General features: G+C 44.2%; 3 protein-coding genes across 3 annotated transcripts; all 3 read right to left on the bottom strand.

Annotated features, from left to right (window-relative positions):
* Positions 1–856: 856 nt before the first annotated feature.
* EAE98_008044 (uncharacterized protein) lies at positions 857–8,274 on the bottom strand. The gene is made up of 3 exons (XM_038955667.1): positions 7,774–8,274; positions 1,416–7,712; positions 857–1,355 (listed from the first exon to the last, which is right to left on the bottom strand). Exons 1-3 carry the CDS (start codon positions 7,936–7,938, stop codon positions 1,338–1,340), a joined length of 6,480 nt encoding a protein of 2,159 aa, XP_038807961.1. The 5' UTR covers positions 7,939–8,274; the 3' UTR covers positions 857–1,337.
* A 927-nt stretch (positions 8,275–9,201) lies between these two features.
* On the bottom strand, positions 9,202–11,055 carry EAE98_008043 (uncharacterized protein; the record flags this gene model as incomplete). The annotated part of the gene is made up of 2 exons (XM_038955666.1): positions 9,202–10,838; positions 10,896–11,055. 2 exons carry the CDS (start codon positions 11,053–11,055, stop codon positions 9,202–9,204), a joined length of 1,797 nt encoding a protein of 598 aa, XP_038807960.1.
* Positions 11,056–11,887: 832 nt separating this feature from the next.
* Positions 11,888–13,990, bottom strand: EAE98_008042 (uncharacterized protein; the record flags this gene model as incomplete). The annotated part of the gene is made up of 1 exon (XM_038955665.1): positions 11,888–13,990. One exon carries the CDS (start codon positions 13,988–13,990, stop codon positions 11,888–11,890), a length of 2,103 nt encoding a protein of 700 aa, XP_038807959.1.
* Positions 13,991–14,446: the final 456 nt, after the last annotated feature.

The following is a 14,446-nucleotide window of genomic DNA, read 5'->3' as shown; positions in this document are numbered from 1 at the left end:
ACTAAAAGCATTACACATTTACATACGATAGCAACCAGACTAAACAAACCCTCAGAAAACCCTCAGAAACCCTACAATCACAATACGATTCATTTTCAATACCTATCATTCATTCCCTTTCCTTTCCTTTGTCCTTGGTAATTATCGCAAAGAAACCATTACAGTAAGATTACATACATTATGGAAGAGCTTCGTTCACTAGTATTCCATTCCATTCCGGTCTTGGGTTTCCTTCTTTCTCTTCTGAATACCTAGTCCCCCTTTCTCCTGTTGTAGATAATACACTTTTGACTTTTGACTTTTGTTAGTATTAATGTGAGATAATATAATATAATATAATACGTATATTCCATCACTATATTGTTATACTCGTCTATCTATTCTAGCTTGTTCTATCCTATCCTATCCTATCCTATCCTATCCTATCCTATCCTATCCTATCCTATCCTATCCTATCCTATCCTATCCTATCCTATCCTGTCTTGCGACACCTCCCTCTCTCTACACTAAACTCAAACCAATCCTATAACTATACTACATCCAACCCACACTCCATCTAATCCAATCCAATCCAATCCAATCCACACTCCATCCAGTCCAACCCAACCAACCAACCAATCCCCACCATCTCCCCAGCGAACTCATAAGAAGATAACTTCACCACCACCACTACCACCGCCAACCACCCATTATAGTCCATCCATCCACTCATCTCTTCAAAATTCACAATATCAAGTCTACTCCTCATTCATACACAAACTATACATCTTATCTGATTTCATCTCAATCCATTCCAAATAATCTAATTATGTATATGTACGTACCATATATTCATATACCTCCTCACCCATCTCATCTCATCCTCTAACCCCCCTCCACCTACACCCACTCCCCTCCCCAATTCCATCAAAATTCAAAATCAAAACCAATCTAATATAATCTTGTTATTCCCAATCGCATCCTATCACACTCCCAGTCTGCATACTGATCCATCCCATCCCATCCTAAATAATCCATCCCAACCCGACCCAAGCACCCAATCCGTAGATAAAAAATCCTAACCCAAACCCAGAACCATGAAACAACTCCAGGCTTCATCCGCCAACTCTATAGGAGAAGGAAGAATGACCAGTAATCAAGAAAAGGAAAATGCACCATTCTCAATGCTCATACAGAAACCCCCTTCGCTATGCTTGCACTTGTGCAATCTCGCAATTTAAACAAATATACCATGACATCAATTTCAAACCCTTCCTTAACATTTGTGATTGTTTATTCTGCGTTTCCTCCTATTTCACGCGGTCTTTGTGAAAAGTGAGTTGGCTACGGGGAGAAGCTCAATGCTTTTTATATTTCTGAATGGCAAGTTAGTAAATCATTTCATCAGAAACATAAAACATGGGAATAAAACCTACAGCATCAACCCTCTCCAGATTTTTCTTATCCAAAGTATTCGTAGCCCCCATCAAAACTTGTCCAGCTCCCTTTGCCACTCCAATCACTGGTCTCAATATCACAGTAGGAGCATGTTTCCTCACGGCCTTCAAGACTCCCTTTGCATTGCCATCTTCCATAACTTCTCCCGGAACTGCGATAATTGCATCTCGAGCCATGATCAGATCTCGCTGTAAGCTAGCGTATCCGCCCCTGAGGCCCTGCATTACACCAACCGGTTGATTGGCATAAAGCGAGATTTGCTTGCGTTCATCTTCGTCATCGCTGGAATTGCCGTGGGATGGAGTGGTATCTTGGGGCCCAAGAAGACCCTCAGCCCCTTGTAGAACGGTTTGTACACCAATGGCAACTTTAGCACCGAGTTTGACCAGTTCAGTACCCGTGGTTTTGGCAAATATGGCGGCACCTCTGGAGATGTTCCGAACGATTCTTCCATCCTTCTTGTATTCGTTCATGGGTACCACCACAAGATCCTTGAAACCACTTCCGACGTTGACGATTGAACGGACTGGGGCTAATCCGGCCAAGATGCCGGGAAGTTGATGCTCTTTGACATCTGGCGTCCAAATGTCATTGAGGACTTGGCCCATCTTGTCGAACCCTGAGCAACCATGAATGATACAATGTCTGAGGGTCAGATCAGCTCCGTCGAGGATCATGAAGTTCATAAATTCCGTCGTGCGACCGGAACGAAGACCAGAGTAGTCGACACGTTTTGGCTTGAAATCCAATTTGACATCAATGGAATTGACTTCCACTCTTTGTAGAAATGGTTTCTCGCCCGGAGCTTCAGGTTCAAAATCCGATTCCATCTTGAATTCGAAAAATCTGGTGATGAAGTCAAGAGCATCTTGATCAACGTGAAGACGAAGTGGAAGAATAGTCACTTTGATGACCATCTCAGTTGCAGCAAGTGTCGGAACAGGTTTCACATTCATGATCTCGATGTGAACCATATTTGACCCCTTTTCTCTCTCGCCTGCATCTTGCATGTAAGTAGCAAATTTTCTCCAGGTCGAGGTACGAATGTTATCAAACACCTCGAGATCATGCACACGAACATCAATGGAACTCTGGGTTTCACCACTGAAAGGTGGGAAAGTCACAAGGTCGACACAGACTCCTTTCAATTCGAATGCAATCTTATGATGTTTAGTTCGATTAAGTCGAAGCTTCTTTGCTGCGCGCCCGCCCCCTTGTCTGCTTGGGGTGACAGTATAACTCGTGGTTGCTATCGACTCCGTCTCGGTAGCATTATCGTTCAACTGTTGGTTGATAGCTGCAGCGAGTTCACGGGGATCACGACTGTTGGGAATGTCGATCCACATTGAGTTGAGCAAAAAGGTTCCACGCTCAGTATCTTCGTCATCATCGATATCCTGCTCCCACGTTGAGCGTCTTTCATTCCGAGCACGCTTTTCAATGGCTTTGGATTCGATATCTTGTACAGCTTTGGAGATTGTATCCCGAGTATCTTGCCAATCATAGCCATCAAACAGATTCCAGATGATATGTACATCTCGCACGCGTACCCTCAATGGGCTCTTCTTGACCTTGCTGTAGTTGGATGTATCATAGGTATTCTTCGCCGAGTTCCACCTATGAGCGGACTGCTCTAGTGATGTGCCTGTCCCAAAATGATCCTCGTGGAACGATAGAGCTATGTCATCAATTTCTGGCTCTTCCACAAAGCTATCCAGTAAAACACCATCCCGAGTATCGCGTGCGGTGAGGTTCAGAGACGCTAATGAATCCTCTGAATCGTCAAGGACAGCTTCTTTGTACCCATCGTCGGATCCACCTTTGCAGTAATCGGAATCGAAGCCGAGTTCGCTTCCTCCTTCTTCAGCCAAGTCCCCAAGCTCTGTGAAATCATTGCTAAATTCGTATTGACCTTCAGGAGTTCCAAAAGCATCTATTGATACAGAGGCCAGAAGATTGTTAAGTGGAACAACCTTTGTTTGATAGGTGTTCTCCTCCTTTCTCGGTGCTTTTCCTGGTGGAGCCAATTTACCAAGCACGCTGATCAATGTTTGGGTGGAGTCGGCACATGATTCAAGTACGAAGAGATCATCTCGCAATTCGACATCAAGACAATTCTGGCCATCATCGTCAACGGAAAGAAGAACGGTGGCTTTTGCAGACGAAATATAGCTGACTGACACATAACCCGCTGAAGTGAGATCTGCCACTTGATTACTGCCACCATTAAAGGAATTCCTTTTATGGTCTGATTGCACATTACTTGCAAGATGAGCAACATTGTCAATGACAAGAAGAGAAGCCTTGCTTAACTCAGCAGTGACACTTGCGTTCTGATCCTTTGGTAAAACTGCAACCACATGTGCTTCGGTCAATACGGCGAGAATTTTCGAAGGCAAGCCTAAGGGATTGAGACCCATGACGCAGTCTTTTAGAACGACATCAATGGCCATTGGCTTAGCTGGACTACTAGACGCGGGGGGGTTTTCAACACTTTTCTCCTTACCCTTTGGAGTTGGTGGCTGTGCTAAGTCCCTCAATGTAGCGACTGACGCTGTAATGCTGGCTGACATCTCATTCCCAGTTGCAGTATCCGCCAGTCCGAGCAGTACCATGAGTGTAGGAACGCGATATTCGACTCTCAGATTCCACAGTTTGATTTTCACAATAGGCTCCATCTCATCACCAATCAATCGAGCCATAATGCTTGGAATTCGTAATTCTGGCCTATTGAATACTTGATCTGTGCCCGCACCGATCAGCTCCTCAGAATGGTTTCTATAAGCAGAAACCGTGCCGACACTTAACGCTACTAGTGATGGTATAGGGATCTGCGCCATATCCAAATCAGTAGCTTTGAGCTGAAGACTACCCACAGTATTGTTGACATCAACGTCGACACCGAGCTTCTTGACCTTGACTAAGGACAAAAGACCCGGTCTATCATCGTCGGGTAAATACTTCGTAACTGTGGATAGTCTTGCGACCTCTTCACCCAATTCTGGAAGATAACTCAACTCGTGCAACCTGCCAATTTTGACCTGTAGATCATCCACAGTAAGTCGGAGTACAGATCCTTGCTGTCTTTGACGAAGCAAAGTATCAAGAAGAATATCATCATCTTGATCATACTTTGAATTCGATGGTGCGATTAATGCCAACAATCGATCTATATCGTTGTCCTTGGGTGAGTTCAAGAACTCAATGCGCGTCGTGGAAACGTCAATAGAAATGGCAGGATCATCAACGGAATGCTTGAGATGTGGCCCAGACAATCTAATCTTGTCAATACCAATGCCGATTCCTTCCTCACGACTGATCAACTTCACAGCAGAAGTTTCAACTCCCACGCTGCATTCAGTGCCCACCAAGTCAAGGATCAACCCACCGATCCTAACATCTGCCTTGTTCTGCACCGCCACTGTTTGATCATCAGGTTCGATAGGCGTATTGAATTTTACGCCTTTCGTCTTCGGCTTTATTACTGGGCTGGAAGTGACTGTCGAGTTCGATGCCATCGAGCTACCAAGGTTGAGTACGCTGCTCAATCCACCAAACCAGCTAAAGGTCTCATCAAGATGCTGTAGGTCAACCGCCACATGCAGGGGCAGCGTATGGACCTCAAATCGAGTACTGTCATGACTTTGGTATATGTTGGCAGACATGTCGATGCCAGCAGAAGCAGCAAGATCACGAGTAGAAGCTCTCATTTGAAGACCCGCGTCAAAAGAAATTATGTTTTCTTGGGCGTAGCCAAAAGTGAACTTCTGTAGTGTTATGCTAGTCTTGGTAGTATTGCCCGAAGGATCTCTAGAGACATTGAGCCCCTTGATTGTGGTTTTGAGAAGAACATCCGAATCCGATGACTTCGTCTGTGGCTCTGCAATCCGTGAACCCAAAGTACCCTTGAGATTTTCCAAGAACTTCAGTGATATAGTTTGAGCACTAACCCTGAGATGAGGTTCAGGAGGGCTAGACGTAGCCTTACTTGACGCAGTAGTCGCTTGTGTCTTCTTTTTCATAGACCCTTGAATCTGGCAAACAAGCTTATATATAAGTCTGCCCACAGATACATCGAATTGAGCCAGTAGATTTCCTAGGTCAACCTCGATTGATTTGTTCTCTTCAAGGTTCTGCGGTGGCTGTACTGGAATTCTAGCTGTTGGTTTCGGCGACGACTGTGTGTGTTGGGCTTTGGGTAGATGGGTAGAAAATGCCCCAGGAAGATCTATTGTGTTTGATTGTGAGTCACTGTGGCCATCAAAAGTGCTGCCGAATAGTGCCGATTCAGCAGCTGCATCTACAGGATCAGAAGAAGGATCATTCATCGCCGGAATATAGATAGCGACTTGATCAAGACTGAAGATCTGCTTCGTCATTCGGTTATAGTCACCAGAAGCAACAGTAGACTTCACTGAGACATCGCTCGAAACTTTGTGTAAGAGTTGAGACTGACGTGGAGTTTCCCGGCGAATAGAACCTACGCTTCTATTTAGAGCATGTTGTGAGCTTGAGTGCAAGATCGTGGATTGCTCAAGAAACCCAAGATCTGACGTGCCATCCGAAGGAATAAAATGGCGGGCATGTTCAAGATTGTCGAGCTTTTCCACTCGTGGACTGTAGTCTCTTGGAGTAAGTGGTGGGGATCTTGCATCTTCGCTATCAGTGCCTGAATCTGCCCACCCGCCGGGGATTGGAGCAGCAGAAGTAAATGAGACCGCACTCATGTACATGCTCTCAGCCTCTTCGTGACTGAATAATTGAGACTGCGCAAGATCATCTCCAATCTCCTCGTTGAAAGTCGAGCTGCTACTTTCACTCATAGAATCTTCCGACGGAACTCCAGACTGCTGAACTAAATAAGTCCGATCAATTGGCGCAGTACTGGGCGGAAGTGTCGGCTGTGAATGAGATATTCGCTCCACAGAAAATCTAGTATGAGCTCTGGGTGGTAGCATGGTAGATTGTAACATGTTGTGAGCTCTGTTAACGCTGTGGAATGCATTGACTTCTGGAGTCTGGCTAGAGGGCGAGGTAATATGAGCAGAGGCCCTTGGCGTTGAAGTGCGTGAATTTTCGCCATGTGTGCTATGCTCAGATTGCGATAATGAAGATCTCATATCATCTCCCTCAGGATGATCCAAAAGTAGGGAGTCGGTAACTTGATCAAGAATTGCTGAGCTTTGAAGCAAGCTATCTCCCATCTCGCTGTTATCGATATCCCCATGCTCGCTGCCGGAAGGACTGGAATGCCCATCTTCTGATGCATCGTCAAATCGTCCACTATCATTAGCAACAGTCGAGCCTTTAGCAACTGGCGAGGTTTTCACGGGCCTTAAGGGCGGTGAAGGACGTCTTATTTCTGGCAGTGAAGATTCGGAGACTCGTAGTGACGAAGCAGGAGATGAGGGGGGGCTAGGGGAAGCAACTCGATCAACTGCACCCATACTTTCCACAGATATGGTTTGTGTTTCTTCTGACGATCGCTTATTTTCTGTAGCCCGCCTGGATTCGGTTACCTCAGAGTGCGGAGGTATTGGCGATACAACGGAGGATGATCGAGAGAGAGTCTGGAATAAATTTGCCTCTGTGATAAGTGCTCCTTGAATATTGCTGAGACAGATCAGTCTCTTTCCCTCCTTGAATAACGAGGTTATGTCCTTCCCCCCTCTCTTCTGGGTAGACTCAATATCATGCGTAACTCCCTCGATATCGACATCGTCAATCTTCAACTGAACTGTTACTGGATCCGTGGTACGGTTTGGCGTCGGCCCTTCTGCAGGAATATCGAGATCCACATTGAAAGTAATCCCATGCACCCGTACTTGTAGCCTGTCCACAATGCCCTGCAAAAATCTAGCCATGAATGCCGGTAAAGAGAGAGCAGTCCCAGTTCCAACAGGTGAGTCTCCTCCCTCATTAGATGTAACAGACTCTGATGCATCCTGCGTCTCCCCAAGAATTGCGGCTTCCAACTCTTCCTTCTCCTCTCTCGATTCTGTTTGTAGAAATGATGCCGCGATGTCCTCTGCAGTCGGAAGAGTGGGATCTAGTTCCTGGTTTCTCGATAAAGATCTCTTCCTTAACCTGTCATGGTTCGTCCGTGAATTATATGCACCCTTCTCCTCCCTAACCCTCAACTGCACATCCACTCCATCAACTTCGACCAATATCGGGCTGCTATATATATCGACCGGTATCGTAAGCCGAAGCAGTAAAACTTTCGCTTTACTTAATGCGACCGTGGAAGGAAGTTGTAGTAAAGTCTCGAGTTTCTACATCCTGCATGTTAGCATGACATCCTCATCCTCGACGTCAAGATCGTGATATAACTACCTTTAATCTCAACCCAACATCCTTAAATTCAAACGTGCTATTTTTCCCCCACGCAATATCCAAATTTTCTAAATCCAATGCATCCGTTTCAAAGACTTCCAAACTAGAAAGCGCATATTGGAGTAATCGTTTGGGCATCGAGGAAAATTGGAAATAAGAAGGCATTGTTGCTTGCGACTTCGTTATGCAAGGGATTATTAAAAGTTATTAGAAGAAATCAACGCCTCTAAGCAATAGTGTCTTAAAGAACACCGATAAGAAAGAAAATGAGAAGTTTCGGCGTATTTGATGGATGGTTTTATCTTAAGAAGAGGAAGGGCGGCTCCTGACGTCGACCTTGTGCACTGATATTGTCCGGGGCAAGATGGGAATCATACTTGACCGTACCCTCAAATTTTAAAGTCGCAACCGTACAAATATATCAATAATGATAAGTGAATGTATTGGTCAACAGACCGTTGCCACTGTTGATGAAGATTCCTTACCGTACCTAATGGTAGGTACTTTGAATGGTTCAGTAATGGGTGGAAAGGTGGAAAGTTGATTTAGGTAGAAGATAACTAGGATGTGTATGTGGAGGGCAAGTGATTGTTTTCGGGCGATGTCCTTATCGATAAGAGACTGTTTAAATTTCCTCGTGCGGGTATGGCTTACTGTCACATTAGTACACAGCATTGGCTAAATGATTGGATTCGTTTTTCTTGTCGAACCAATTGTTATATTCTACATATATTGAGATTCTACGAGGTATTTCTTCTATGTTTCAGAGCCTACGAGAAAATCATCATGCAGAGGGTTTTGGGTTTTGTATATTGTAAGGGCACTCTTGTTCTGCATTAGGTTTATATAGAACTATTATACCCATGTTTTATATATAAAGCTAACCTTATGTGTTTCGTTAGTGTCCATGTATGATCATATGATATGATCTGGGGCCCTTTGATGTTTGGGAAGAAGGTTTAGAAGGAGGGTCTGAATAGAAGAAGCTTTTGAAAGAGAGATGGAAGAAAAGAGAGAGGAGGAAAAGTATTCTATACAAGACAGACTCCAAGACTTATATACAATGACTACATGTACAACGCACACCAGAATTGTTGTTATTCAAAGTGTAAACCATAAATCGTACAATCAATAATGACCCTCGTGCGTGACCATAATGGATGAGGGAACCTTGGAACCTTGGAGCTATTTAACTTCCGTACAACTACACGATTGCGTGGCATTAGCTGAAATAACAAAAGCTTCGAAAGGAGCTGTTTTTATCTGATTTCTATATAGATGATTATAATGTTGAATTTCGACTTCCAGTCGAGGGTATCGTGACCCTCCCTAATCATGACCTAAATCGCCGTGTTGAATGCACATGCTTTCCTAAAGCAAAACCCATCAACTCCGAAAAGGACAATCTTATCATCGGACATGCTCAATTTAATCCTGAGCAGCCAATGGACCATCCCCATCTTCCCTGATTTTTCTCGCACTATCTTCATCGTCTCCAAACTCCGTTACTATCCACAAGCAAAATTGTTCCCACTCCACGCTCCATTCTTGCAATCTCTTCGCTCTCACACCGTTACCCATCGAAGCTTCCTTAACATCTTCTAACCATTTGCCAGCGCTTTGATCCTCAAATGCTGCCCATCTTACACTGTTTTCAGCCAGTGAACCTAGGCCAGCAAGTCCAAGATTATCCCAGCCTTGCAGAGCTTGCCAGAAATCATGCGTCATACCATTAACATCCTGACCAAGAATCGAAGGGTCATCGTTACAGAGAGAGCAGGAAACTCCTCGTGCGAGAAGCGCTGGTAGAGGATGTGACATGATCGAAGCGCAGAGGCGAAGGACCTCGTTCGAAATTGGACAACTCTCTACGAGAATTTTCTTTTCCTTGACCAAATCAATCAATAAAGGATGCTTGTATAAGGAAAATCCATGACCAATGCGACGAGTTCCGAGTAGAACAGCATCGAAGAGATTCTGATCAGTATCGCTACCATCACCAAGACATTCTCCAGCATGAAAGAAGAAAGGGATTTCGACTCCTTCTTGCGCACACTGCTTCTTGAACCAGAAAAGCTCTGGCAGAAGATCTTTCAATGGTCTTCCAGCATCTTCTTGACCAACAAGATCATATCCGGATATGAGATCCGGGTAAGTCATCTTGATTGTTAAACAAGCATCCATATCTTCTACGATCTTTCTTGTATCCAAAACTCGAAGACCAGTCCAAATCATCCTTGCTCCCCAGAATCCCTTACCCTCTTCTGATGCCTTGAACTTCTCAATTTCCTCTCCGAAAACTTTGAACATGTTGCTGTATGTATCATCTGCTATCTCTTGACCTTCACGGTAATAAAAGAATGTGAAAGCCAGTCGTAAATCCACCCATTTGACACCATCAGCAAGTAAAGTCTGCATCATTCTCTTCATGAATGCCTTGAATATAGGCTCATAGAAGATGACTGTGTTCAAAATCGTAAAAACCGAAGAGAATTTTCTCCAGACTGCATCAACACCGTGATGATGTTCGATAGATTCGGTATCAGTGATAGTGCATCGACTTCGAAGCCAACGCAAGAATCCCTCTCGTCCACCTTCAGGAAAAGCCTCCGCAGCATCCTTCAAGGGCACAAAGCTAAATGGTTTATACCCCTCCTTCCAAATTTCTGCACCTTCTCCATCTCCCTTCTTCCTGAACCTAAACTTAACGGGCCCCGCCTCCCTACTTCCAGGAGAATCTAAAGCCCGATCACAGAAAATGCACATGCCCTCTGTCTTCAGCATTTCTTCAAACAAGAAATCATAATCAACCATCGCATCCATATGCGCATGCAAAAGCGCGCCCTTGGGCATCTTTTTCACAATCTGCCATAATTTCGTCTTCTCCATCCTTTCCTTTGCCAGACTGAACATCATACCTGGATATATATTCTTCCCCGTTTCTTGCGCAACATGGTCCTCGAATTCTGAAGTCCACGTCGAGGCTTGTTCTTCGAGACGGATTCGGGAGACGATGTTGCAGGCTTCTTGCGCAAGAGGTGAGAGAGCGGATCTGAATGCATAGTCTGTCGTCAAAAATATAAGTAAGTGACGAATTTGTAGTATGAAGAGATGTTACGAACCACTGCGCTGCTGTTTTTCCTGGTCTATGAGTGCTTCCCTTCCACCAATGTACTTGTTAATGAACGGTTCATCTTTTGCAGGAAGACCAGCAGCTATTTCGGCATATTCATCGTCTGGTATTGTGGATGGCCATGGGAGGTCTCTGACTCTATTAGACATGATTGTAGAGCAATTTGACTTGATTGATGGATTGTTGACATATAAGAGCTTGATGACAGGAGAAGCAGAATAGCTCGGTAAGCTTGGGAAGTGGCTAACACAACTATTTGAGTATCTGAAAGCTCAAAGAGTGGACACAAACTAATTTCTAATTATCTCCTCACTCCACTAACAAATCTTCGAATATCAATCTCAAATCACTTTGGTATAATGAATCATCGCTAAAGATTACAGAATAGGTAGGTAGTTGGTGGTGCACCAAAGCAGGAATGGGGGATGGCGGGGTCCTTCCGATAAGAGCGATAAGCATTTGGTAAGAGTTTCTAAAATTGACCCTATCCACGATTAATCTTAGCAAAGGTCGAGGGTCTTCCTGGGTTTTGTCAGACCGTATCCATACTAGGCTTTGATACATCATCGTATTATTTTTGGAGAGGGTCCTTTCATTTCTTATACAACAAGACCGAATTACGAGTATACATCAATAAGAGAGTCAAAATCTACATTTCCGACATGTGTTAAGAAACCGGGTGTAATTATATGTATCGCGTTCTCCATAACCCTTCCACCGCCGAAAACCAATATATGCCGAAAGACCTCATGAATTCAGACTTCTTCCACAACTTCCCTCCACTATCAAATTCATGTTCTCAATGGTTTCACTTTATCACAGTGATGTATACCCGTTTCGAAAATGGAAATTGACGGCACTACAGTTGTATGCTCAAGCCACGGACTCAGCGCACGTCGACCCAACATTGGATGGTGCCGATCGTAGGCGTCCAATGATACGAATCGAGTGCCCTAGTTATTGATATCCATCCGGTGCTCACTATCGAATTTCTATAACTTGAAAATCCTCCTCACCAGCGCTGACCTTATTTAGCATCGGAGTTACCAATGCTTCGATATCTCCAGCTTCGCCAATATAGACGTAGTGGTCTTCCACCCTTCGAACCAAGTGAAGTTTCTCACTTCCCGCAAGAAAGACTATAACATCACCCTTCAATGCCGCAGCCGGAACGATGCTGAACTCGCTGTAGGTCTCACTTGCAGTGCGTGCAACCCGCATACCACCCGATTTTGTCAAGGTATATAGGTCACCAGCCGTAGATGACAAGCCATGCCAATAATCTCCCGTTTCATGGTCCAGTAGTCTTCGGAGAAACTGTATGACGCTTGGATACGGATGCTCCAGCTTTGGTATGGTCTTGGGATCTTCGACAGCCAATGAATCCAAAATGGTAGAAACCAAGTCACGATCGAAACCTGTCAACTTCACCAGCCAAATCCACCCAAGATGAATCCTATCCAAAAAGTCGAAACTAAACGTAACTTCAGAATGTGGAAGAGTAGTCTGCAAAAATCGAATCACCCGAAAAACTTCGGGAGATTCCCAGACTTCTTCTTCAATATTTTTACCCCAGAGAGCACTTGCGAGTTTAAGCAATGGATGTCGGTCACCGAATACCCGCCTATAGTTTATGACTTCGACAACGGAAGAAGCAAATTCTGGCGCTGACTTAGCTTCTCCCAAGACATCACTCGTATCGTCGAGTGATGCAATGACTAGTGCAGGAGCAAAGAGACTTTGTTTGCAGATTGAGATGTCGTTCGCCCTATTATTGAAATTACTTCGGTGCATGTTGCGCTTCTCAGTCGAGGAAACCAGATAGGAAGGCTGATATGCATTTCCATTGGTAGAACAACCGGGATAATTCGGTACCCAGGAAGGCAGTTCAGGGCCTTCCGGAGCTTTATTCGCATAACCAGCGCCACGAAGGAAGTACAAAAACGGGAGATTGGAACGTCGTAAAGTTTCGACGCCTTCGACGCAAAATTCGATATATACGTCAGCGACAGATGTATTAGAACTATAATCTGGTATGAGATTTGAACCTGTAAGTCCCTGTAAGGCATAGACGTGGTCCTTTGGATCTGTCGCTTTTAATTCTGTGCTTATTAAGTCTTGCAATCGTAACAGTGCAAGATATAAATCTCTATCCTGAGAGGTTACGGTCTTCTTTGTGATGATCAATAATCGGGATTGTTTGATCATCACTAAGGGTTTGAAGGAAGAAAGATCTATGATAGTCTTCCATAGATAGCTGTCGATTTTTCGTGGTCTAGTTTGCATCTCTAGGAACCCTGCCCAGAGAGCTACGAACTTGAGTACGTGCAAGAAAGTACGCTCAGATGTATGAAAGAAGACTAGGTCTTTTGAAAGTACAAGCTCTTGGTATATCCAGGCACGCTCCCAGTATTGGAGATCCATGAACTCTTGCAAGGCTGTTCGAGCTTTGTTACCACTACGAACGATCCACTCATCGAATTCCGAGCCGTCATTTTGTTTTGGAAAAAGTGCATATTTAGGGTCGGTCCCAAATAACTCCAGGTCATTGAGCATCCAATCTATTTTCGCATCTTGATGATCTAGATCTGGTTTGAATCCACTCTTGAATGCGCCAGCACATAATGTGTTGATAGTATCAATCGCTGTTTCAATCAACGATGATTTCTCCGACATCAATGAGCAAAAAGTGTACTCTGCTGACGAATAAATTTTCTTCATTAGAGGGACTTGGTGATTTTTCTCTTCAATATCTTGTTGATTTATGCAGATTGCATCTGCCCATAAGAGAAGAAGCCCGATACTGCCTTCCGACATCTTCTCCATTTCTTGCCAATGCATTGGTACATATTTAAGGGCGTCTGCAAGGCTCTTGGTAACGAACAGTGTTGTGTTATTAACTGTGATCTCTTCGGTCATCGCTGGATTACCCCATTGGTAGGAAAGCGCAACAAAAGTAGGGGATTCCAGGAGTGAGACGACTCTCGTTTTGCAGATGATGCTTGGATCAGTAGCAATGATTTCGAGCAGCCTGATTTCCTGTCGAGATGTGTTCAAATCGCAGTATATTGAACTGGCAGCCATTGCAAGAGCTTCTGAAATGGAACAAATGAGTGATATAAGACTCGTATGAGATATATTGTATGTCGATAATTGATGCTTTGAGTTTCACTATTTGCGACGTTGAGGTTCAATAATATCGTTTTATGATTCCGCACTTACAGTGAGAGGCAACAAGTCAAAGGCTTGCACGTAGTAGAGGCTCAATCCTGACGTGTACTTCGTTTGAGAAGCCTCGTTCGAGGCAGATTTTTGATTTCGGGAAAGTGAGGCTTCATTCTGCAATTTGCCTCATTCCTCCTTTCGGCACATTTGTATACATTTTCTATGTATAAATACACGTATCGATACCCAACACCACTACAATTGCTTGCTGAAGGCTATGCATAGCCATTTCGGTGTGGTACTGACGTGGCGACTGATTCTTATTCTGATTGGTAGCAGTATATATGCCTACGACCTCAATACAGAATCACATAA

The sequence above is a fragment of the Botrytis deweyae genome (assembly GCF_014898535.1).
Source record: "Botrytis deweyae strain B1 chromosome Unknown BDEW_020, whole genome shotgun sequence".
NCBI lineage: Eukaryota > Fungi > Ascomycota > Leotiomycetes > Helotiales > Sclerotiniaceae > Botrytis > Botrytis deweyae.
Note: the sequence above shows the minus strand (reverse complement) of the source record. Positions and strands in the feature narration are given on the sequence as shown.